The sequence below is a fragment of the Stomoxys calcitrans genome, chromosome 5 (assembly GCF_963082655.1).
Source record: "Stomoxys calcitrans chromosome 5, idStoCalc2.1, whole genome shotgun sequence".
In the NCBI taxonomy this organism is placed as follows: domain Eukaryota; kingdom Metazoa; phylum Arthropoda; class Insecta; order Diptera; family Muscidae; genus Stomoxys; species Stomoxys calcitrans.
In genome coordinates this window covers 121,568,845-121,593,664 of record NC_081556.1, presented here as the reverse complement: position 1 = coordinate 121,593,664, position 24,820 = coordinate 121,568,845, and the positions used below count along the sequence as shown (strand labels likewise).

Genomic DNA, 24,820 nt, shown 5'->3' with positions numbered 1-24,820 from the left:
GTGCACAGAGAAGTTATTGTTTATATGCTAAGAGAGAAAGAGAGAGCAACCTCAAAGTGATATAAAAGCCAACGGAAGAAATAAAAGCTCTTTAGAAAACTTGAACAAAAATAGATTTCCTTACTTTCATCATAAGAATTGAGAGTATCAAGAGAGATTTGAGAGCACAAAGAGCATAAGGTTTAGCAAAACAAAAAAAAACTAAAGCAGGGAAAGCAAGAGAAAAAGAGACAGTTAGAAAAGGAAGGTAGCAAAAAACGCACAGTTTTGTACTTATTTCCTAAAAAGGTGCTTTTTCCTAAAAACTTACACACATAGACACAAAATCCTCTGCCAAAAAAAAAAAAATAAATAAAAATCTCATATTTTTCTGTATCATAATGATTGCGAAAAACAAACGTCTTCTCTTCATAAATTTCTCATTAATTCATAGCCTTAGTAGTATGAGGATGGAACCTACCCAAATTAATTTAAAGTGTGCTTCTTTCGCTTTGTTAATTTTTTTATTATTTTTATTTTAGAATTTTTGCAATGCTTTTGTGATTTAAAATATGATTTTATTTATTTGTGTTTTTCCTTAACCATAAATGATAACAAAAACAGCAGCAACACCAGCATCATTATCATTGGCAATTTCGCATATGCAACTATCGCCGCCAATTCTTTGTTTCATTGGAATTGTAATTATCTTTTTTTTTCGAAAAACAAAAAGTCCAACGAAAAGAAGTAAAGAGAAGCAAAATCAATTATTATTTTCATTGTGTTATACTATTGTATGTTGTTTCCTCGATAACAATTAAATTTAAGTAAATTTTTCATTTATTTTAGGTTATTTTACTTTATAAACAAACACACACACACACATGCATAATTATATATCTCTTCAGTTTTTACCATTATCGTATATAATATTTTATAAAAAATCAAACAAATACTAAATACATGTGTATGTATGTATTTGTAAATTGTATATTAATTTAATTTTTGCCTAATTTAAATGTTTTCAAAACAAACGCGCATGCCTACCACGTTTTGTTATCCGCATTGTAATTATATTAAAGAAAAATCGCATTAAATTAAACAACAACAAAAAAATCAAATGAATGAAACAATCATTTTATTATACATACCTACTTATAATTGTATTGTAGTTATTACAGAACAAATAAAAATCAATTGAATTATTTAAAAAAAAAATAACGGAATTTTATTCAAAGAAGGCAAGGTGGATTTAAAAAGGGGGGGGGGGGTGGTTCTCACTTTAACAGCCGGCCAGATGTAACGGTATTAAGATGTCAGATTTTTGTTAGCATTCTCTTTGTTGTTATCTTCTTTCTCGCATATTCTCTGCTCACGTACGCACACTTTCTGCACACAGACACAAATTTCTTTGTTTGTGTTGGCAAAATGTCGATCAGCTTAATGGCAAGATGGCGCTTTCACAATATGGTTGTAATGTTGCTGTACAATTCCATGGCAGCCGGTTGTACGAAGTTTGAATTGCAAAATGCTTTAAGTTGCTTCCGATCGTCTTCAAACTTGGTATAGGCATGATTTTCGGCCCAGAGACGAAGCCTATTGAAATCGGATAAAATCGGTTCAGATTTGAATATAGCTCCCATATATATGTTCGTTCGATTTGCAGTAATAATGCAATAAAATGGGCATTTGTTAACCGATTCTTTCAAAATTTGGCAGGAAGGACTTTCTTATGACTCTCGACATCACTGGTGAGTTTCATAGAAATCAGTTCAGGTTTAGATATAGCTCTCATATATATGTACCGCCCGATTTGCACTCGTAGAGCCACTGCAAGCGCATTAATTGACCAATCTTCCTAAAACTTTGCACAACGCTTTGACGACTTTTACAATATCGATAGAATATGCTCGAAATCGGTTCAGATTTGGATATAGCTCCCATACATACGTTCGTCCGATTTGCAGTAATATCGCAATAAAACGGTCTTTTGTAAACCGATTCTCTCAAAATTTGGCACAACTCTTGACTCTTGACATTAGTGGTGAATTTCATAGAAATCGGCCTAGATTTAAATATAGCTGTCATATATGTATATCGCCAGATTTTCACCCCCAGAGCTACTGCAAGCGCATTGTTTGACCAATCTTGACAAAATTTTGCACAACGCTTTCCTCGACGACTACCACATTATCTGAGAAGTTTGCTCGAAATCGGTTTAGAATTAGATATAGCTCCTATATATATGATCGTCAGATTTTTGCAATAATGTTGTCATTTGTCAGCCGTAGTTATTAGAGTTTGAACATATTTGCTCGTTTTGATAGCAAATATGCGATTCTGAGCTTGTTTTTTGAAGGAAACACATAGGAGTTGCGCTAAACCGAGTTTTTGACATTATCTTCAATACTGTATACTCAACTCGAAAAATTTTTTCGCATCAAAAATTGAAAATTTTCATAAGGGGTTAGCCTTTGCTAAAAAAATTCAAAAAAAATTAAATGTGAAATTTTCAGTAATTCTGTTTATTTTACGAATCGTCTTCGAATTGCGAATTGCAAAGTGCTTTAAAGTTCTCGAAATTCGAAAAAATGAAGGAGTTACAGCATTTTAGGCCTAGAAAACGATTTTGAATTTTTACGTCCAAAAAACATTGATTTTTTGCGATGTTATTCAAAGAAAACTTTATAGTATTGCTTTTTACATCAGCACTACGGAAAGAGATTTTCGTCACGAATCCAATGGTGCCCACAGTATATTGAAGTTCGAGAAACTAAACAAGTTACAGCAATTTCCAACTCACGTTAATTTTTTTGCAATTTTTTGATATCAATTATGCGATTCTGAACTTATTTTTTGAAGGAAACACATAGGAGTTGCGCTAAACCGAATTTTTTGACATTATCTTCAATACTGTATACTCAACTCGAAAAATTTTTTCGCATCAAAAATTGAAAATTTCGAAGGGGTTAGCCTTTGCAAAAAAATGTAAAAAAAATAAAATGTGAAATTTTCAGTAATTCTGTTTATTTTATGAATCGTCTTCGAATTGCGAATTGCAAAGTGCTTTAAAGTTCTCGAAATTCGAAAAAATGAAGGAGTTATAGCGTTTTAGGCCTTGAAAACGATTTTGAATTTTTACGTCCAAAAAAATTGATTTTTTGCGATGTTATTCAAAGAAAACTTTATAGTATTGCTTTTTACATCAGCACTACGGAAAGAGATTTTCGTCACGAATCCAATGGTGCCCACAGTATATTGAAGTTCGAGAAACTAAGCAAGTTACAGCAATTTCCAACTCATGTTAATTTTTTTTTGTAATTATTTGATATCAATTATGCGATTCTGAACTTATTTTTTGAAGAAAACACATAGGAGTTGCGCTAAACCGAATTTTTTGACATTATCTTCAATACTGTATACTCAACTCGAAAAATTTTTTCGCATCAAAAATTGAAAATTTCCGAAGGGGTTAGCCTTTGCAAAAAAAATGCAAAAAAAATAAAATGTGAAATTTTCAGTAATTCAGTTTATTTTATGAATCGTCTTCGAATTGCGAATTGCAAAGTGCTTTAAAGTTCTCGAAATTCGAAAAAATGAAGGAGTTACAGCGTTTTAGGCCTAGAAAACGACTTTGAATTTTCAAGTCCGAAAAAACATTGATTTTTGCGATGTTTTTCATGGAAAACTTTCAGGTAGTGATTCTTACATTAGCACTGCATAAAGAGATTTTCTTCACGAATCCAATGATGCCCACAGAATTTCGAAGTTCGAGAAACTAAGCAAGTTATAGCAATTTCAAATTCACGACGACTTTTTTTTGCAATTTTGTTATATCCATTATGCGATTCTGAACTTATTTTTTGAAGAAAACACATAGGAGTTGCGCTAAACCGAATTTTTTGACATTATCTTCAATACTGTATACTCAACTCGAAAAATTTTTTCGCATCAAAAATAGAAAATTTTCATAAGGGGTTAGCCTTTGCTAAAAAAATGCAAAAAAAAAATAAAATGTGAAATTTTCAGTAATTCTGTTTATTTTACGAATCGTCTTCGAATTGCGAATTGCAAAGTGCTTTAAAGTTCTCGAAATTCGAAAAAATGAAGGAGTTACAGCATTTTAGGCCTAGAAAACGATTTTGAATTTTTACGTCCAAAACAAAAATTGATTTTTGCGATGTTATTCAAAGAAAACTTTATAGTATTGCTTTTTACATCAGCACTACGGAAAGAGATTTTCGTCACGAATCCAATGGTGCCCACAGTATTTTGAAGTTCGAGAAACTAAACAAGTTACAGCAATTTCCAACTTATGAAGATTTTTTTGGCAATTTTTTGATATCAATTATGCGATTCTGAACTTATTTTTTGAAGAAAACACATAGGAGTTGCGCTAAACCGAATTTTTTGACATTATCTTCAATACTGTATACTCAACTCGAAAAATTTTTTCGCATCAAAAATTGAAAATTTTCTAAGGGGTTATTAGCCTTTGCTAAAAAAATGCAAAAAAAATAAAATGTGAAATTTTCAGTAACTCTGTTTATTTTACGAATCGTCTTCGAATTGCGAATTGCAAAGTGCTTTAAAGTTCTCGAAATTCGAAAAAATGAAGGAGTTACAGAATTTTAGGTCTAGAAAACGATTTTGAATTTTTACGTCCAAAAAAAACATTGATTTTTGCGATGTTATTCAGAGAAAACTTTATAGTATTGCTTTTTACATCAGCACTACGGAAAGAGATTTTCGTCACGAATCCAATGGTGCCCACAGTATTTTGAAGTTCGAGAAACTAAGCAAGTTACAGCAATTTCCAACTCACGTTAATTTTTTTTGCAATTTGTTTATATCCATTATGCGATTCTGAGCTTGTTTTTTGAAGGAAACACATAGGAGTTGCGCTAAACCTAATTTTTTGACATTATCTTCAATACTGTATACTCAACTCGAAAAATTTTTTCGCATCAAAAATTGAAAATTTTCTAAGGGGTTAGCCTTTGCTAAAAAAATGCAAAAAAAATAAAATGTGAAATTTTCAGTAATTCTGTTTATTTTATGAATCGTCTTCGAATTGCGAATTGCAAAGTGCTTTAAAGTTCTCGAAATTCGAAAAAATGAAGGAGTTACAGCGTTTTAGGCCTAGTAAACGATTTTGAATTTTTAAGTCCAAAAAAACATTGATTTTTGCGATGTTATTCAAAGAAAACTTTATAGTATTGCTTTTTACATCAGCACTACGGAAAGAGATTTTCGTCACGAATTCAATGGTGCCCACAGAAGAATTTTGAAGTTTGAGAAACTAAGCAAATTACAGCAATTTCCAAATTATGAAGATTTTTTTGCAATCAATTATGCGATTCTAAACTTATTTTTTGAAGAAAACACATAGGAGTTGCGCTAAACCGAATTTTTTGACATTATCTTCAATACTGTATACTCAACTCGAAAAATTTTTTCGCATCAAAAATTGAAAATTTCCGAAGGGGTTAACCTTTGCTAAAAAAATGCAAAAAACATAAAATGTGAAATTTTCAGTAATTCTGTTTATTTCACGAATCATCTTCGAATTGCGAATTGCAAAGTGCTTTAAAGTTCTCGAAATTCGAAAAAATGAAGGAGTTACAGCATTTTAGGCCTAGAAAACGATTTTGAATTTTTACGTCCAAAAAAATTGATTTTTTGCGATGTTATTCAAAGAAAACTTTATGGTATTGCTTTTTACATCAGCACTACGGAAAGAGATTTTCGTCACGAATCCAATGGTGCTCACAGTATATTGAAGTTCGAGAAACTAAGCAAGTTACAGCAATTTCCAACTCACATTGATTTTTTTGCAATTTTTTTATATCCATTATGCGATTCTGAGCTTGTTTTTTGAAAGAAACACATAGGAGTTGCGCTAAACCGAATTTTTTGGCATTATCTTCAATACTGTATAATCAACTCGAAAAATTTTTTCGCTTCAAAAATTGCAAATTTTTTAAGGGGTTAGCCTTTGCTAAAAAAATGCAAAAAAAATAAAATGTGAAATTTTCAGTAATTCTGTTTATTTCACGAATCATCTTCGAATTGCGAATTGCAAAGTGCTTTAAAGTTCCCGAAATTCGGAAAAATGAAGGAGTTACAGCGTTTTAGGCCTAGAAAACGACTTTGAATTTTCAAGTCCAAAAAAACATTGATTTTTGAGATGTTTTTCATGGAAAACTTTCAGGTAGTGATTCTTACATCAGCACTGCATAAAGAGATTTTCTTCACGATTCCAATGATGCCCACAGAATTTCGAAGTTCGAGAAACTAAGCAAGTTACAGCAATTTCAAATTCACGACGATTTTTTTTGCAATTTTTTGATATCATTATGCGATTCTGAGCTTATTTTTTTGAAGAAAACACGTAAGAGTTGAACTAAACCGAATTTTTTGACATTATCTTCAATACTGTATACTCAACTCGAAAAATTTTTTCGCATCAAAAATTGAAAATTTTCTAAGGGGTTAGCCTTTGCTAAAAAAATGCAAAAAAAATAAAATGTGAAATTTTCAGTAACTCTGTTTATTTTACGAATCGTCTTCGAATTGCGAATTGCAAAGTGCTTTAAAGTTCTCGAAATTCGAAAAAATGAAGGAGTTACAGCATTTTAGGTCTAGAAAACGATTTTGAATTTTTACGTCCAAAAAACATTGATTTTTGCGATGTTATTTAAAGAAAACTTTATAGTATTGCTTTTTACATCACCACTACGGAAAGAGATTTTCGTCACGAATCCAATGGTGCCCACAGCATATTGCAGTTCGAGAAACTAAGCAAGTTACAGCAATTTCCAACTCATGTTAATTTTTTTTTGCAATTTTTTGATATCAATTATGCGATTCTGAACTTATTTTTTGAAGAAAACACATAGGAGTTGCGCTAAACCGAATTTTTTGACATTATCTTCAATACTGTATACTCAACTCGAAAAATTTTTTCGCATCAAAAATTGAAAATTTTCTAAGGGGTTAGCCTTTGCTAAAAAAAATGCAAAAAAAAAATAAAATGTGAAATTTTCAGTAATTCTGTTTATTTTACGAATCATCTTCGTATTGCGAATTGCAAAGTGCTTTAAAGTTCTCGAAATTCGAAAAAATTAAGGAGTTACAGCATTTTAGGCCTAGAAAACGATTTTGAATTTTTACGTCCAAAAAAATTGATTTTTTGCGATGTTATTCAAAGAAAACTTTATAGTATTGCTTTTTACATCAGCACTACGGAAAGAGATTTTCGTCACGAATCCAATGGTGCCCACAGTATTTTGAAGTTCGAGAAACTAAACAAGTTACAGCAATTTCAAACTCACGTTAATTTTTTTTGCAAATTTTTTATATCAATTATGCGATTCTGAGCTTTTTGTTGGAAGAAAACACATAGGAGTTGCGCTAAACCGAATTTTTTGACACTATCTTCAATACTGTATACTCAACTCAAAAAATTTTTTCGCATCAAAAATTTAAAATTTTCCAAGGGGTTAGCCAGGATTCACTAATTCAGTGAATCCTGGGGGTTAGCCTTTGCTAAAAAAATGCAAAAAAAAATAAAATATGAAATTTTCAGTAATTCTGTTTATTTTACGAATCATCTTCGAATTGCGAATTGCAAAGTGCTTTAAAGTTCTCGAAATTCGAAAAAATGAAGAAGTTACAGCGTTTAAGGCCTAGAAAACGATTTTGAATTTTTACGTCCAAAAAAATTGATTTTTTGCGATGTTATTCAAAGAAAACTTTATAGTATTGCTTTTTACATCAGCACTACGGAAAGAGATTTTCGTCACGAATTCAATGGTGCCCACAGAAGAATTTTGAAGTTCGAGAAACTAAGCAAGTTACAGCAATTTCAAACTCACATTGATTTTTTTGCAATTTTTTTATATCCATTATGCGATTCTGAGCCTGTTTTTTGAAGGAAACACATAGGAGTTGCGCTAAACCGAATTTTTTGACACTATCTTCAATACTGTATACTCAACTCGAAAAATTTGTTCGCATCAAAAATTGAAAATTTCCGAAAAAAAATAAAATGTGAATTTTTCAGTAATTCTGTTTATTTTATGAATCGTCTTCGAATTGCGAATTGCAAAGTGCTTTAAAGTTCTCGAAATTCGAAAAAATGAAGGAGTTACAGCGTTTTAGGCCTAGAAAACGATTTTGAATTTTTACGTCCAAAACAAAAATTGATTTTTGCGATGTTATTCAAAGAAAACTTTATAGTATTGCTTTTTACATCAGCACTACGGAAAGAGATTTTCGTCACGAATTCAATGGTGCCCACAGAAGAATTTTGAAGTTGAAGAAGAATGTTTTTCATAGAAAACTTTCAGGTATTGATTCTTACATCAGCACTGCATAAAGAGATTTTCTTCACGAATCCAATGATGCCCACAGAATTTTGAAGTTCGAGAAACTAAGCAAGTTACAGCAAATTCAAACTCACATTGATTTTTTTGCAATTTTTTTATATCCATTATGCGATTCTGAACTTATTTTTAGAAGAAAACACATATGTAGGAGTTGCGCTAAACCGAATTTTTTGACATTATCTTCAATACTGTATACTCAACTCGAAAAATTTTTTCGCATCAAAAATTGAAAATTTTCATAAGGGGTTAGCCTTTGCTAAAAAAAAGGCAAAAAAAATAAAATGTGAAATTTTCAGTAATTCTGTTTATTTTACGAATCATCTTCGTATTGCGAATTGCAAAGTGCTTTAAAGTTCTCGAAATTCGAAAAAATGAAGGAGTTACAGCGTTTTAGGCCTAGAAAACGATTTTGAATTTTTACGTCCAAAAAAATTGATTTTTTGCGATGTTATTCAAAGAAAACTTTATAGTATTGCTTTTTACATCAGCACTACGGAAAGAGATTTTCGTCGCGAATCCAATGGTGCCCACAGAAGAATTTTGAAGTTCGAGAAACTAAGCAAGTTACAGCAATTTCAAACTCACATTGATTTTTTTTGCAATTTTTTTATATCCATTATGCGATTTTGAGCTTGTTTTTTGAAGGAAACACATAGGAGTTGCGCTAAACCGAATTTTTTGACATTATCTTCAATACTGTATACTCAACTCGAAAAAATTTTTCGCATCAAAAATTGAAAATTTTCATAAGGGGTTAGCCTTTGCTAAAAAAATGCAAAAAAAAATAAAATGTGAAATTTTCAGTAATTCTGTTTATTTTATGAATCGTCTTCGAATTGCGAATTGCAAAGTGCTTTAAAGTTCTCGAAATTCGAAAAAATGAAGGAGTTACAGCGTTTTAGGCCTAGAAAACGACTTTGAATTTTCAAGTCCAAAAAAACATTGATTTTTGCGATGTTTTTCATGGAAAACTTTCAGGTAGTGATTCTTACATCAGCACAGCATAAAGAGATTTTCTTCACGAATCCAATGATGCCCACAGAATTTCGAAGTTCGAGAAACTAAGCAAGTTACAGCAATTTCAAATTCACGACGATTTTTTTTGCAATTTTTTGATATCCATTATGCGATTCTGAGCTTATTTTTTTTTGAAGAAAACACGTAAGAGTTGCACTAAACCGAATTTTTTGACATTATCTTCAATACCGTATACTCAATTCGAAAAATTTTTTCACATTAAAAATTGAAAATTTTCGTAAGGGGTTAGCCTTTGCTAAAAAAAATGCACAAAAAAATAAAATGAGAAATTTTCAGTAATTCTGTTTATTTTACGAATCGTCTTCGAATTGCGAATTGCAAAGTGCTTTTAAGTTCTCGAAATTCGAAAAAATGAAGGAGTTACAACGTTTTAGGCATAGAAAACGATTTAGAATTTTTACGTCCAAAAAAAATTGGGTTTTGCGATGTTTTTCATAGAAAACTGTACAGTATTGCTTCAAACATCAGCACTACGGAAAGAGATTATCTTTATGAATACAATGGTGCCTACAGAAGTTTGAAGTTCGAGAAACTAAGCAAGTTACAGCAATTTTCAACTCACATTGATTTTTTTTTTGCCATTTTTTTATATCAACTATGCGATTCAATAATTTTATTATATGTACATGGTTTTTATGGCCCAATGGGGTCTTTCAACGAATTTTGAATTGCAAATGCTTTAATTTTCATCCGATCGTCTTTAAACTTGGTATAGGCATGTTTTTCGGCCCAGAGATGAAGCCTATTGAAATTGAAAAAAAATCGGTTCAGATTTGAATATAGTTCCCTTGTTAAATCTGGCTTGGATATTAGTTAAGGCGGATTTAAAAAGGTGGTCTCACGCGAACATCTGTTAACAGCCGGCCAGGTTTTGCGATATTAACATGTCAGATTTTTGTTAGGTCATTGTTATTAGGTCTGTTCGGGTACTTTTCCAGTAAAAATTTGCTAGTAAAAATTTGCAGGAGAGTAAGAGCTATTTTACTACCTTTAAAAAAAATTGCAAATTTTAAAAAATTTGCAGAAAAAAAACTGATTTTTGTTTTGGTTTGTTTTTTTATTTGCTTGCTTGGAAAACATTTTTTTAACTAAAAAATGCTGGCGATACTTGTGAGGTATTTTACTTAAATAAACATCAATTTATTGACCCAAGAGTGAAATGGCTTAAAGGGGAGCCATTTGTATATCCGAGATCTCTGTGCCGCTGGACAGCCATCACAAATTACTGTGCATGCATAGGACTACAATTGCTTTACATGCCATCACTGTACACAAAAGTACACTTGTTGTGCTGACAAGGATACCTTGGACTAACCATCTAAATGCTTTTGGATATTGTGGCTAGATAAATTGCTACGACCACTGATGTGAGCCTAAGAGAGTTTTGTATTTGGTCGTGTGGCAGCTACTTTGTTATCATCGAAGATATCTGTATCCATTCACAATTGGCAGACTAATTTGCACTAATTTTTTTGTAATCCCACTGTGCGTCAATTGTTTAACTGCCCAGCTAGACCCACTCAATCCCATGGCAGCATCTTCCCTCCTTAACAAATTCAAAGGAACGGTGTTGGTTTCATCGTAGCTCTCCGATGAAACCGTTAATTGCTCTTTTCTTAGTATCTGGAAGGATAAATTTTTTAATTTTTCAAAAATTTCCAAATAATTCCGTAAATTTTGCACTTACCTTCTAATGTAGAACAACCGACTGGAGGTAAAATTACAACTTCATTTGTCGAGTTTTCCGCACCTGAACACTAGCTGCTGCCATGAATCTTCATTAAATGTAAGTAGAAATGGAAAAAATTTAATAATTACAAACAAATAATATTTATATTTTTTACCTACCTCTGCCTTTTTGATCCACTTTGCCGTTAGCTTTTGTATTTTCATGAAACGGCTGCTTTTCATAAAACAGCTGACCTTTACAAAACAACTGTTGAAAGTTGTAAATTACTGCTGACAAAAAAATCTCAGTAGAAATTTGCAAGTTCTCTATTGTTTAATTGGTGAAGAAACGTCCTTCTTCTCATGTTGGCGTCCGTAAGGTAGAGCTGGCAAAATATCGATGACACAGTCGATATTTAGTTTTTTGACTGAATATCGATTGATATTTTTCCGACGGATACTATCGAAAAATTTAATTCTTTTGCAAATTTAAACAAAAATAAGTGATCCGAAACTTAATGTATCCTTTAAGATACATTGGGCCTATAGAGAGCGTAATTTTCATCTGGTTAGGCTAACATTTTGTACAATGATTGCTCTCATGACTTCCAACTGACTTTGTTAATCTTGGTTTTATTTGATCTGTACATTGATATTGCTTCTATATAAATCGATTTCCCAATTTTTACTTCTCGTTTTCGCTTGAAATAAAATTGCTAAGACATTAACGATAGTATCGATACTATCGATATTTATTATTAAAACTATCGAAAGTAGCGATTATCGATAGTTTGCCAGCACTACTGTAAGGCTCGTTATGGCTGTCTAATACTTTTTTCTGCCTATTGTGTTTGACGCTTTCATGGCTGAGGTTAGGCCTCCTGCTTTTATGATCTGGCTTTCAGCATCTATGATTTCGTCCTTCGCTTCGATAATTCTTTACCAATATTCGCTATTCTTGTTTTTGCGTGCAGAGGTAGTGGTCATCGCCAAGATCTAATAGGTGAAAAAATCAAAAACTAGGTTAAATTAAGAAATTTGTATATTTAATAAAAAAAAATTGCTAAAATCGGTCTTATAAAAGAAATTTGTGTTATTGATTAACAATTTTGTAATTTGGATTTATGATATGTAGAGATGGGTTTCTACCTGGTAAATACCCAATGCTTGGGTATTTATTTATTTATACCATTTTTTACTCGATTTCGACATGGTGTGATAAGCTCATATAAGTCGTATTTTTCTTCCGATTTTGATAAAAATTGAAACAGTGAGTTCTGGTAGACCCCTTCCCATTTCTTTGAAGTGTGGTCCAGATCGGATCATATTTGGATATATCTACCCAATAGACCGACCGCCCGATCTCCTGATATAGGGCATTAAGGCCTAAAAGATTTATTTATTCCCCAATTTCGGGGAATAAATGACTAGCACAGTGAGTTCTAGTAGACCATTACCCATTCCTGTCAAATGTTGTCCAGATCGGCCTTTATTTGGATATAGCTACCATACAAACTGATACCTTGATATAGAGTATTAAGCCTATAAAAGAACGATTTCAAATTTCATCAAAATCGGAGGATATTCTTCGAAAGGTGTAAAAGTGGTCGCCTATGCTGATGACGTGAACTCTAAGAGATATACTTCAGGAAACCCTGCGTGCAACAGCGAAGTGGGCTGCCGAAAGTGGTTTAGGCGTAGATCCGTGCAAGACAAAAGTAGTTCTTATCAGCTGGAGATACATATTACCTACTCTTTGGGGTTCAACTGGTAGTAGTCTTTTAAGGCTACGAAGTCTGACCGGAGGTGAACACGTCCAAATACGTGGGATCAAATTGGTACTCTTGTGTGGATTACCACATGTGGGGGCGTTGGTAAACGCATTGTATACACCCTTGGGCCTCGCAGGTTTGGGTCGTGATGGCAGGCATCTGCATTAAACACGACATTCGTGACGCCTGTCTCCTTTGAAGGAGAGAATGTTCAATTTACAGAAACCACAAAATACCTGGGTGGTCTGCTGTAGAGGAAATTTAACTTCAAATCAAAAATTTTGCAAAGAGCAAGAAAGGCAACTCTTGCCCTATACACCCGTAAGAGAGCCATTGGCAAAAGTTGTAGGTTTAGAACGCGCGTCATGCACTGGGTATGTACTGCATTTGTCAAACCTTTAATGCTATATTGTGCTGTGAACTAGTTGATGGAGCTAAGGGAGATTTCTCTTTAACTGTGCAACTGTGTTATCCTTGATACAATTGCGTGGATTACACCATTCCTGGGCTGTTTTTTGATAAAAAGTACTGTACCACTATTCCTAACAAAACCGATTGGAACTACAATATCCTTGGTAATAGATGTTACCAGACATCTATACGGATGGCTCCAAACTAAACGACCAAGTGAGCTTTGGGGTGTATTCAAAAACGCCAGAACTGGTCATATCGTAAAGGTTACCAGACCACTGCAATTAAGCAAGTAGTGAATGGCTAAGATATATATTGGGTTGGCCAAAAAGTAATTGCGGATTTTTTAAAAGAAAGTAAATAAATGCATTTTTAATAAAACTTAGAATGAATACTCAAATATACTTTTTTACACTTTTTTTCTAAAGCAAGCTAAAAGTAACAGCTGATAACTGACAGAAGAAAGAATGCAATTACAGAGTCACAAGCTGTGAAAAAATTTGTCAACGCCGACTATATGAAAAATCCGCAATTACTTTTTGGGCAACCCAATATATACGTCATAACGACGATTGGCATAAATATCTTCTCAGACAGCCAGGCAGCTGTCTCTGGGGAACGTATTTCTTAGCACAGAAACCGCTCACGACTGTCGCAGATCTCTCAACGAGATGGCTGAACAGTTCAAAATTCACCTGTTCTGGGTTATCCCAGGGAATTATAAAGCGGACGAGTTTGCGAGACTAGAAACTACCTTACACATTCAAGGGAAACTGAAATATGTGGGTATGCCTCTAGCGACATGTAAACTAAGTTTTCAGGACCAGGCCCATAGGACAACAATGGTCAAAAGAGGGGGCTGTGAGCATTCCAAAACTATGTGGCCTAATCTAAACTTGAAGGGGTCTACCGCTTTCCTGTCACTGGCTAGAACAGACGTTTCAGTCATTGTGCCGTCATGACAGGTCATTGTCTAATCGGAAAACATGCTGAAAGACTGAAGGTTGCCAGTATAGACTTTTGCAGAAGCTGTGAGGACATGGAAGAACAAAACACCTTCCATGTGTGTGTCCCGCACTGACAGTAAACCTAACCTTACCAGCACAACTTGTTACTGAAAGTCGTTCGCGTACTTTATTTGCCAGCAGAATAGAGCGGGAGAGTTCGCGAGGGCCAGCTAAATTTTGAGAATTTTGTAATTGAGAGCTGCAAATTTCTATTAATTTTTTTTTCCTAGCAGAAATTTGCAGCATCAAACAGCAGTTTTTTGAAAACCATATTTTACTGTCCTGCAAATTTGTTTTGGAAAAGTAAGCAAACAGATCTGTTGTTTTCCCCTATTTTTATTTACGTGTAAGCATCCCATAAGAAACTTTACTAGGTAAACAAAATCAGCTGACTTTATACGATATGAGTGCACTAATTTGGCTTAATTATACATGACGTAATATGATGATAGACGAAAGAGTTAAACAAAACATAAAGCAAAAATTAAGTTGTTGTTGTTTTTTACTTTCTTCTTTTGGATGATTTGTTTTTGTGTTATTCCCCATTCCGCTACCGCAACGCTCTGTATCTTGTGAAGAAATTTAATTTACTTTTTTTTTGGAATTTGGTGTTATCGAAAAGTGAACAAACAAGACAGTAATAATTAAATATTCCAAAACGTTGTGACATTTGTGAATTGTGATTACATTGCAGTGCAAAATTGACTGGCCAACAAACCTGCTGATGAGAAAATTGAGAATTTGATTAAAAAATTACTTTACTCACATCCCCTTGCACCCTTGCACCCTTGTGAAATCTAAATAGACCCAATTACTTGTTTATCGCATTATCGCCGAAAACCAGACTATCTTGGACAAATAAAATCAGGCCCACAGACAACATTCTTAAAGTTGTTGAAGGTGGTTGGGGCCACGTTAGAATAACAGAGGAGGTGGGGGCACTGTTTGTGTGTAAATTGTTCGACACTGTCCATCATACCTCGTATAGATGGATAAATCATAAAAAGTTGTGACGTGATTGGATAAATTGATTTAATTTCCAATTCATTGGCTGAGCGAGCTGAACATCCGCTCGAAAGGGAGGAACACAAGCCAACACTACAAGCTTTGCTATGTTGAAAAATATCTACCGATCTTCAAATATTGTACGCCAAAAGACGACGAAAGGCTTAACTTCACCGCCACCAGCTAGTACAAAAACGAATAACATTAGCACATTGTTAACGGCATCCCCTGCAGGTAGAATAACGAGCTCAACGTCACGTTGTCTTGCGACGTATCCAGCATCATCAGCATTATCATCTGGGAGTACAACAAGCAGTACCGGGGCCGCTACAACGTTAAAGCGAAGCCAGTCGCAAACACAGTTTACGTAAGCATTACAGCAATCACGTATACATAGACATTCCATATCGAACCACCACCACCTGTACATTGTCATTGTAAAACAAGATCTAGGTTATTAAATCTAACATCTCGACAAATCTTTTGATGCCTTTCTTTATTTTGCAGCTTACTTAGCCATTTAAAACCTCGTCATCGCACCATGTCAACGGGAAGTGCAGCTGGAGGTGGCCCCAAGCACACCAATCGCTTGGCCCAGGAAAAGTCCCCGTATCTGCTGCAACATGCCCATAATCCAGTCGATTGGTATCCATGGGGAGAAGAGGCCATTGCAAAGGCCAAAAGCGAAAACAAAATGATATTTTTATCGGTGGGCTATTCCACATGTCACTGGTGCCATGTCATGGAACATGAATCTTTTGAGAACGAAGAAGTTGCCGCCATAATGAATGAACATTTTGTAAACATCAAAGTGGATCGAGAAGAGAGGCCAGACATCGATCGTATTTATATGCAATTTGTGCTTATGATGAACGGCAGCGGTGGGTGGCCCATGAGTGTTTGGTTGACACCCGATTTGGCTCCCATAACGGCAGGAACATATTTCCCCCCTCAAGATCGGTAAGTAACGAAGGTAAATTTCAATTTTCCCCAAAATTACATAAGTTTTTATTTTGGGACTGCTTATATAAAGGAAAATAATTTTTTACAACAAAATTAATTTGGCCTTTTTTCAATTTCAATTTGATTTGAAGGGAAAAGTGAATGTGAAAAAGTTTTTCGTTCGCATATAGCATTAAGAAGAGAGTTGTTCTCAAACGTGATTTTGTAGTGAGTTCATTGTGAGATGTGCGTCACTTTGGGGTAGCCAGCAAATGCCAAAGCTTTATAAAGTGATACATTGAGGACTCAATGTAGTGTGATATCGCTAGCACTGTTGAATACTATACCTATTCTCCGTCCTCTCCAGGCGGCATCGAGGACAAATAGGCCCTATGTTGATGACATATAGTTGGTGTAATACTATCTTGTTCCATATGCCACTTTAATGATTTTGAGATAAACGCACTTGAAGTTTGCAAAATGCATTGAAGTAGGCCATATTTGTCACATGTACACCTCAATGTACTATACGTGCAATTTTTTCTTTCTAGGTTACTTTTTTGTATTTAGAGCGCACCGATTACTGGCTTAGGTCTATGTCCTTAGTGGCATGGGGCGCATTAATATCCGCACGCTCTTTTTAACCTGACGTAATCCAACCATTCGTGAAAATTTCGAAAATCTCGTATGGAACAGGATAGAATTATGCCGGCTATATGCTATTTGTTAAACGTCTACTTTACCGGTCTAGTTGGAGGTTGAAGACAACGCTCCTAGCACTCAAAGGTCCATTATGCTTGTCCTAAAGAAGAAGAATTCAGACGAAATTCCATGTCAGGACCGAAAAAACCCTTCCTGGTGAGAGTTTCCTGCATTCTGCCATTACAGGCGCCTATTGTTGTTGTTGTAGTTGTAGCAGTGTGTTATACACTGAGGCGGCAGCCCTTGCCGATGAAGAACTCCATCGGGTCAATCCGGGATTGAAGCGCCTATTTTGCTCAGTTGCTGTTGTTGTTATAGCAGTTTATTGTGTTCTATCTTTCGTCTGCCTTACTCTGTTGAGTGCCAAGACGTAGGAACTCTGCGACTAAGATGGGGTACGTCCACAGGGATCTGGGTCTGAGTCGAGTGGGTCTGGCTGGGAAGTTAAACAGATGGCGTGTATCGTGCGGTCTCTGGTTACAATCGAGACATACATCTTGCACCTCGGCATCAACCCTTGCTCTGTAGGAGTTGAGGCGGCTGCACTTGCCGGGACGTAATTGAGCCAGAACCACTCTGGTTTGCCAGGGGAGGTCAATTTCTTCAGGTGCAATGGGAGGCTGTCGTTCTCCAAGGACTACATTCACCCGGTAGCCATTCACCGCATCCGCTTCCGTGTCTGCATAAATGTTCTCTGGACCTGCCTGATATGCCGCTTGATCTAGAGGTTCTTTCTTGTAGCGCTGAACCTCACGCTCTAGATCATGTAGATCTATCTTAAGGCTTCTGGGCGGTGGATATCTATCCACAAGATGATGATTTGGATGGTCTCTGCGATAACAGCCTAAAAGGTATTGCTTGGACAGCATTTAGTCTTCGCATTGCTAGGATCTTTGTCTCCTGGTGAAGGTGGTCCACATGAGAGCTGAGGAGACAGCCCGTCGCAGTTAGGAGGGCGGCATTCTGACAGATCTGAATATTATTCCACTGCGTGTTACAAAGTTGGCGAGACCACACTGGTGCTGCATAACTTACCACAGACCAGCCAATTGCTTTGTAGATGGTCAACAAGGTTTCTTTGTCTGCACCCCAAGTGCTGGCAGCAAGTGACTTGAGGATCTTGTCTCTACTTTTGACTTTATCCGAATTGCTGTGGCATGTGGGGAGAATGTGTAAGAGCTGTCAAATGTGACGCCAAGTATTTTGGAACACTTGATGGTCGAAATCATTTCTCCATCGACCATCACACTCAGCTCGGCTTTCACCTCACGCGTATTTGTAGTGAACAATGTGGCTGTAGATTTGGTGGCAGATATCTTCAGATTTCTTGCAGCGATATATGAGACTAGTTCGTTGAAGTAGACGTGCAACCTATCGCAGATGTCAACAATGGGTGGGGGGCCTGATGCCATGATCGTACAATCGTCCGCATATGATACGATTTCTATGCCGTCTGGAGCGGGTGGAATGGAGGATAGGTAGAGGTTAAACAGCCGCGGAGATATCACCCTACCTTGGGGAACTCTCTGTTTTACTCTACGGTGCTTCGACTTTTTATCCTTAAATTCCATAAATGACTGGCGACCACACAGATAATTCGCGACCCAGCGTTTCAGGCCTGACAGGAGGGAGGTGTTGGCGATGTACTCAAATAATTTGGCATGGATGACCGTTTCGAATGCCTTCGATAAGTCCAGTGCCATGTGGATCTTCCTATCACATGGCCTGCGGTGATTGAAGCCACGGCAAATGTGTGTGGTGATGGCATGCAAAGCTGTTGTTGTGCTATGCAGTTTTCGAAATCCATGTTGATGCTCGGCGAATGGAAATTCTCCTACGAGGCTCGGGAGGAGTAATGCCTCAAGCGTCTTTGCTACTGGCGAGAGAAGGGAGATCGGTCTGTACGACTCCCCCAAATTCGGGTCCTTTCCAGGCTTCAGTAGCGGGACCACTCTGCCCATTTTCCAGACAGATTGTGCTCAGTCATCGTAGAAAGCTTCATGCCAACCAAGGAGCTCGAACAGAAGTTTGCCCAGTGATTTAGTAGTGTGATCAACATTCATCACCGATACATTCTTGGGCAGTTTGTTACTCGCGCCATTACCTGCCACCCCTTGATAGTCTGGGACACATCCTTAGCCTTACGGCTTTCTCTATGGGTCGGCTTTCTTATACGCATACCTATATTTACTTAAACTTATGTGTAAGAGCTGTTTTTTGCCCATTTTTTGAAAGGGTGTTTCCCCACTATCATCTCTTCCTCATTATCACCCATAGACTACGATTTTTACATTCATTTTATATATTTTCAGCTGGGGCATGCCATCTTTTACAACCGTACTAAGGGCCATATCGTCCAAATGGGCCGAAAATGAGGAACAATTGAAAGCCGCTGGTAATGAAATAATCACAGCCATACAGAAGTCATTGTGTGAGAAAACATCTGAAGCGGTGTTTGAGCCTGGAAGTGCTGATGCTAAATTGCAAGAAGCCATGCGTATTTTTAAGCAACGTCATGATACACAATTTGGAGGCTTTGGCTCACATCCGAAATTCCCCGAGGTCTCTAGGCTCAATTTCCTTTTCCATGCTTATATTGTAACCAAAGACATAGATACATTGGATATGGCAACACACACTTTGCACAACATAGGACGTGGTGGCATACATGATCATGTGTTTGGAGGCTTTGCTCGTTATGCGGTTGATCGCAAGTGGGCCATTCCTCATTTTGAAAAAATGCTCTACGACCAGGGTCAGCTAATGGCAGCCTATGCAAATGCCTATAAGTTGACTAGGGAGGAAGCCTTCTTGGAGTACGCAGATGGTATATATAGATATTTAACTACTGATCTTCAGCATCCTGCTGGTGGTTTTTATGCCGGCGAAGATGCTGACTCCCTACCCAAAGCTAGTGATACGAAAAAAGTGGAAGGTGCCTTCTATGCTTGGACTTACGAGGAGGTCAAGAAAGCCATAAGTGATAACAAGGATAAATACAGTGAATTAAAAATGGATGTTGGAAAAATATTTGAAATTTATGCTAGCTACTATGACTTGCAAACTACTGGCAATGTGGAACCAGCCAATGATCCCCATGGTCATTTAAATGCCAAAAATATTTTGATTGTACGCCAGCCAATGGAGAAAACATGTGAGAAGTTTGCTATCGATAAACAACAGTTGAAGAGCATTGCTCAAATAACCAACGGCATTCTCTATGAGATACGTAAGCATAGGCCCAGACCACATTTGGATACGAAAATCATATGTTCATGGAATGGTTTAGTATTGAGTGGTCTTTCGAAACTAAGCAACTGCGGTAATGTCAAAAGACCTGTGTATTTGGAAACTGCAGAAAAATTGGTGAAATTTATGCACCAATATTTATGGGATGAAGACAAGAAATTGTTGAAGAGGTCATGCTATGGTGTGGCCACCAATGATGCCACGCTACAAGAGCATTTAGAGTGAGTATTATTTGTAAATGTAAAAAAAAATTGGTAAGAGGGAAGTTATTGAATATTCAAAATGGAACGGTCATTCAAAAATGGAACTGATAGACCAGAAGCAATTGGATACAAAAGACTAGCTAAGAATCAACGAATTCGGAAATTGATCTAAATGCCAAGCTGGGATGCAGGTGGAATACTGGGCACTTTATTGTTGTAGCAGTGTGATGTACACTAGGGCGGCAGGCCTTACCGATGAAGGACTTCATGGGGTCAATCCGATACGTACAACCGGCTGCCATGGGATTGCCTGGGCACTGTATTTTTTCACGCGCTAATGTTGTTTTGAGGGCGTGACGGATAGACACCGGTCATTTCTCTGGCCACAAATGTTATGGTAGCGTGACTGACTTGAGGCTCTCATCTACTGATATGTAACGTTATATACCCGCGGCGTTACTCCAAAAGAGCATAAACTTGAAGTCTTGGCTATGGCTTGAATCGTTGACTATTACTGTGATTAGGAAGTTTTTGTTGGTGTTTTAACCGCAGATTTGGCAGACCTTGATCAGAAATGATCCTGGGTCGAACCCATTGAGACATCGTTATTGGTTTGGAAACAAAGTGTTGTGTCGTCAACCGCCATATGTCAAGATCTTAACACTCTGCTACCAGGGACGCGTTTAGAGCGATCTGCTTGCAAGTTGAGTATGATTGAGTACACAGATGAAGAAACCAAACGTGTGGTCCCAGCTACAACCGACACACACATCCTAAGCGTTTCGTCAAAACAGGACAAAAAGGGGTTTAGGGCGGCTGCACATGACGATCGGTAAGCAAAGAACCATGTGGGCGGCTGAAAGTCTCCAAAACGCATTTTCTCGACTTTCATCAAAATCTGCTTGCTACGCTGCTTATTGTAGATGGTCTCTTTTGTAGCACCGCTCATCCTGCTTTAGATCAGATATGGACCGTGCACCCTCAACAAAAACAAATATAAAAGCCCATAGGGCTAGAAAATAATGTGCCCATGTTTTAGTGTGACCTCTACTGCTGTAAATAAATAGATTCACAGCATTCCATGTACACTGGATGTTTACGGCGGTTATTTGACCGATTCTCTGGTAAAGATCTGGTTTATCTTCGTGACAACAGTGTCCTCCGCAGAAGGATAGAACGGCGATGTAGATCTCGATGGCAAGACTGTGTAACCCTAGAGAAGCTCTAAATGCTTTATTCGATTCTATGCATTTGCATTTGTATGTTGGAGGTGTGGTAATGAGGATTGTCCTCAGACTGAGGCAGTCCGATATTTGGCTCTCCTCAAACTTTGGACACTCTTCTGTTTCTGTTGTTTGCACTTCGACGAATTATTTATCAGGAAATCATTTTTTGTTGACTAGATGGCCACCTCTGCGCTGTGTGTACCCCACTCCGGAACAGGGCAGTAGGAAAGGCTTGTCTGTCTCCGCTGACTACCCTGTTTATTTCCAGATTCAGCTCGCTGATTCTGGGGTTAGTGGGGTCCGCACAACGTATCCCATCATGCTCGTCTGCGAGTACCACTGCCTGCGCCGAGAAATTGGGCCGCACTTGGGGTATTCTACCGGCTGGTATTAAGCGAGCGGCTGCTGCGTTAAAGATGTCTCGGAATTTTCTCTCGGCAACTAGCACATCCAAGGGGGGTCCCAGTTCACTGAGGCGGCGATTGGTGTACTCTCGGCCTTCTTCTGATTGATAAACGTCCGACGTCGAGAGGTTATTAAGTCGGGTGGTCGGTCCATGGTGAGAATTATGGGGAGGTGGTCTGATTCCAAAGAGATGACGCCTTGCCAGGATACGTCACTCAGGTGATCAGGGGATGCAATGGAAATGTCTGGCGAGCTGCTACATCTCCTCGTAATACAAGTGGGGGCATCCTCATTCACCATGCAAAACGTTTAGCCTTCAATCTGCCATGCCAAGCTGGTCGTTACCTAGGGGAGAATTCCATGAAATGTGAAGGCGACGACGACGACGCTTATGACCCACTGCTATCTATGTTTGCACAGCACCTTGCAACATATTCAGTTCAGTATGACTATACTCCCGTAGTAATGTAAGCTTAGAGCAAGATAGGAAATGTACCCACTCCATGCACCGAATACAACTCACCGACAGCGACCGATGATGGAATGCCTGCATATCCAGCATACTATACGATTGCATAACCTCTAAATTTTTCTTTAGTACATAAACAAAAAACACATATTGGGTTGCCCAAAAAGTAATTGCGGATTTTTCATATAGTCGGCGTTGAAAAATTTTTTCACAGCTTGTGACTCTGTAATTGCATTCTTTCTTCTGTCAGTTATCAGCTGTTACTTTTAGCTTGCTTTAGAAAAAAAGTGTAAAAAAAAGTATATATTGGGTTGCCCAAAAAGTAATTGCATTTTTAATAAAACTTAGAATGATCTTTAAAGAAATATACTTTTTTACACTTTTTTTCTAAAGCAAACTAAAAGTAACAGCTGATAACTGACAGAAGAAAGAATGCAATTACAGAGTCATAAGCTGTGAAAAAATTTGTCAACGCCGACTATATGAAAAATCCGCAATTACTTTTTGGGCAACCCAATATGATTAAAGTTCATTCTAAGTTTTATTAAAAATGCATTTACTTTCTTTTAAAAAATCCGCAATTACTTTTTGTTATAGTTAAACGCAATTTTTGTAACTTGAAGAAAAATCTTGTTTTAATGTTTTTGTTTTTTTTTTTTAGCGGAGAACGTATTGATGGTTTCTTAGATGACTATGCCTTCCTTATCAAGGGCCTTTTGGATTATTACAAGGCCACTTTGGATGGCTTTGCGTTGGATTGGGCTAAAGAGTTGCAAGAAGTGCAAGACGCCATGTTCTGGGACGCTCAAAACGGGGCTTACTTCTATTCAAAAGCAAATTCCCCAAATGTAGTGATACGTTTAAAAGATGGTAACTTACATTTATTTTTATAGTAGAAATTCTGTCGTTTAAATTGTTTGCTTTTCGTTTACTCTACAGATCATGATGGTGCTGAACCTTGTGGCAATAGTGTTTCTGCCCGCAATCTCATTCTTCTTTCACACTATTTAGACGATGAAAGCTTTAGCGAACGCGCCACGCGTCTTTTCGAATTTTTTGCCGACCAACAACCGTTTGGCTATGCTCTTCCCGAAATGTTGTCCGCCTTGTTGTTGCATGAAAATGGCCTTGATTTGGTTGCCGTTGTTGGTCCCGATTCAGATACAACACAACGTTTTGTGGAGATATGTCGCAAATACTACATACCCGGCATGATAATTGTTCATGTCGATCCGCAAAACACTCACCATGCCTACAATCAACGGGTACAGGAGAAATTTAAAATGATCAATGGCAAACCCACTGTCTATATTTGCCATGATAAAGTTTGTCGCATGCCTGTCACGGACCCCGAGAAGTTGGAGCAGAATTTAAATGAAAATTTCCTCAGAAGAATTATATAAAGTGAATATTTACCAAGCAAAAAGTGTTATACACATATTTCTCTATTTTTTTTAATGTGCTAATGCTTATAGTATTTTTCAATGTTATAGATGTAGATCTAGTCTCGAAATATTTTCCTTACACATACACGCTCTTATATTTGTATATTTCCCTTGATTTTACTTTCTGCTTTGGAGTTTAATCTAAATGACGATTAACTTGATGTATTATACACCAAGTTGAGATTATAGAAGCAATGTTTTGTTATACTTTAACAAAATTTATATATCTAACCAACCATTTGGGCAATATTTTTGTTATATATGTAAATATTTTGCTATAGCAGCATCATGTGCTTTAAGTACAGGGAGAAATGAATAATAATTATAATAATAAAGTTCTTCAAATGTATATCACAATGTTGTATATTGTTTTTCAAAATATTCCTGTTTATATAATAGGAAATGGGGAAGGTCAATGATGTAAAATTAAAGCTACCATACATGCTACCTGAACGGGAAATTTAAAATTTGATTTGGGTAGAAAATTGCGACAAAAAAGATTTGTGTAAATAAAAACAAGTACAAGCGTGCTAAGTTCAGCCGGGCCGAATCTTGGGAACCCACCACCTTGGATTCTGCTAAAGTATGGGAGCTATATCTGGTTATACACCGATGTGGGCCGTACTTGGCATAGTTGTTGAAAGTCATAATAGAATACTTTATGAAAATTTCAGCCAAATCGTATAAAAATTGCGGATTTCAGGGGCTCAAGAAGTCAAATCGGGAGATCGGTTTATATGGGAGCTAAATCATGTTCATGACCGATTAGGGCCGTACTTGGCACAGTTTTTGAGAGTATTGACAGAGCACCATGTGCAAAATTTCAGCCAAATCGGACAAAAATTGTGGCTTGCAGGGGCTCAAGAAGTCAAATCGGGAGATCGGTTTATATGGGAACTATACCAG

At 36.6% G+C, this 24,820-nt stretch overlaps 1 protein-coding gene across 1 annotated transcript; it reads left to right on the top strand.

Moving 5' to 3' along the window:
• Positions 1–14,753: 14,753 nt before the first annotated feature.
• Positions 14,754–24,263, top strand: LOC106091655 (uncharacterized protein B0495.5). Its single transcript, XM_013258248.2, has 5 exons — positions 14,754–15,640; positions 15,781–16,233; positions 19,230–20,387; positions 23,131–23,339; positions 23,409–24,263. The coding sequence occupies exons 1-5, from the start codon at positions 15,381–15,383 to the stop codon at positions 23,870–23,872; spliced, it is 2,544 nt and encodes an 847-aa protein (XP_013113702.2). The 5' UTR covers positions 14,754–15,380; the 3' UTR covers positions 23,873–24,263.
• Positions 24,264–24,820: the final 557 nt, after the last annotated feature.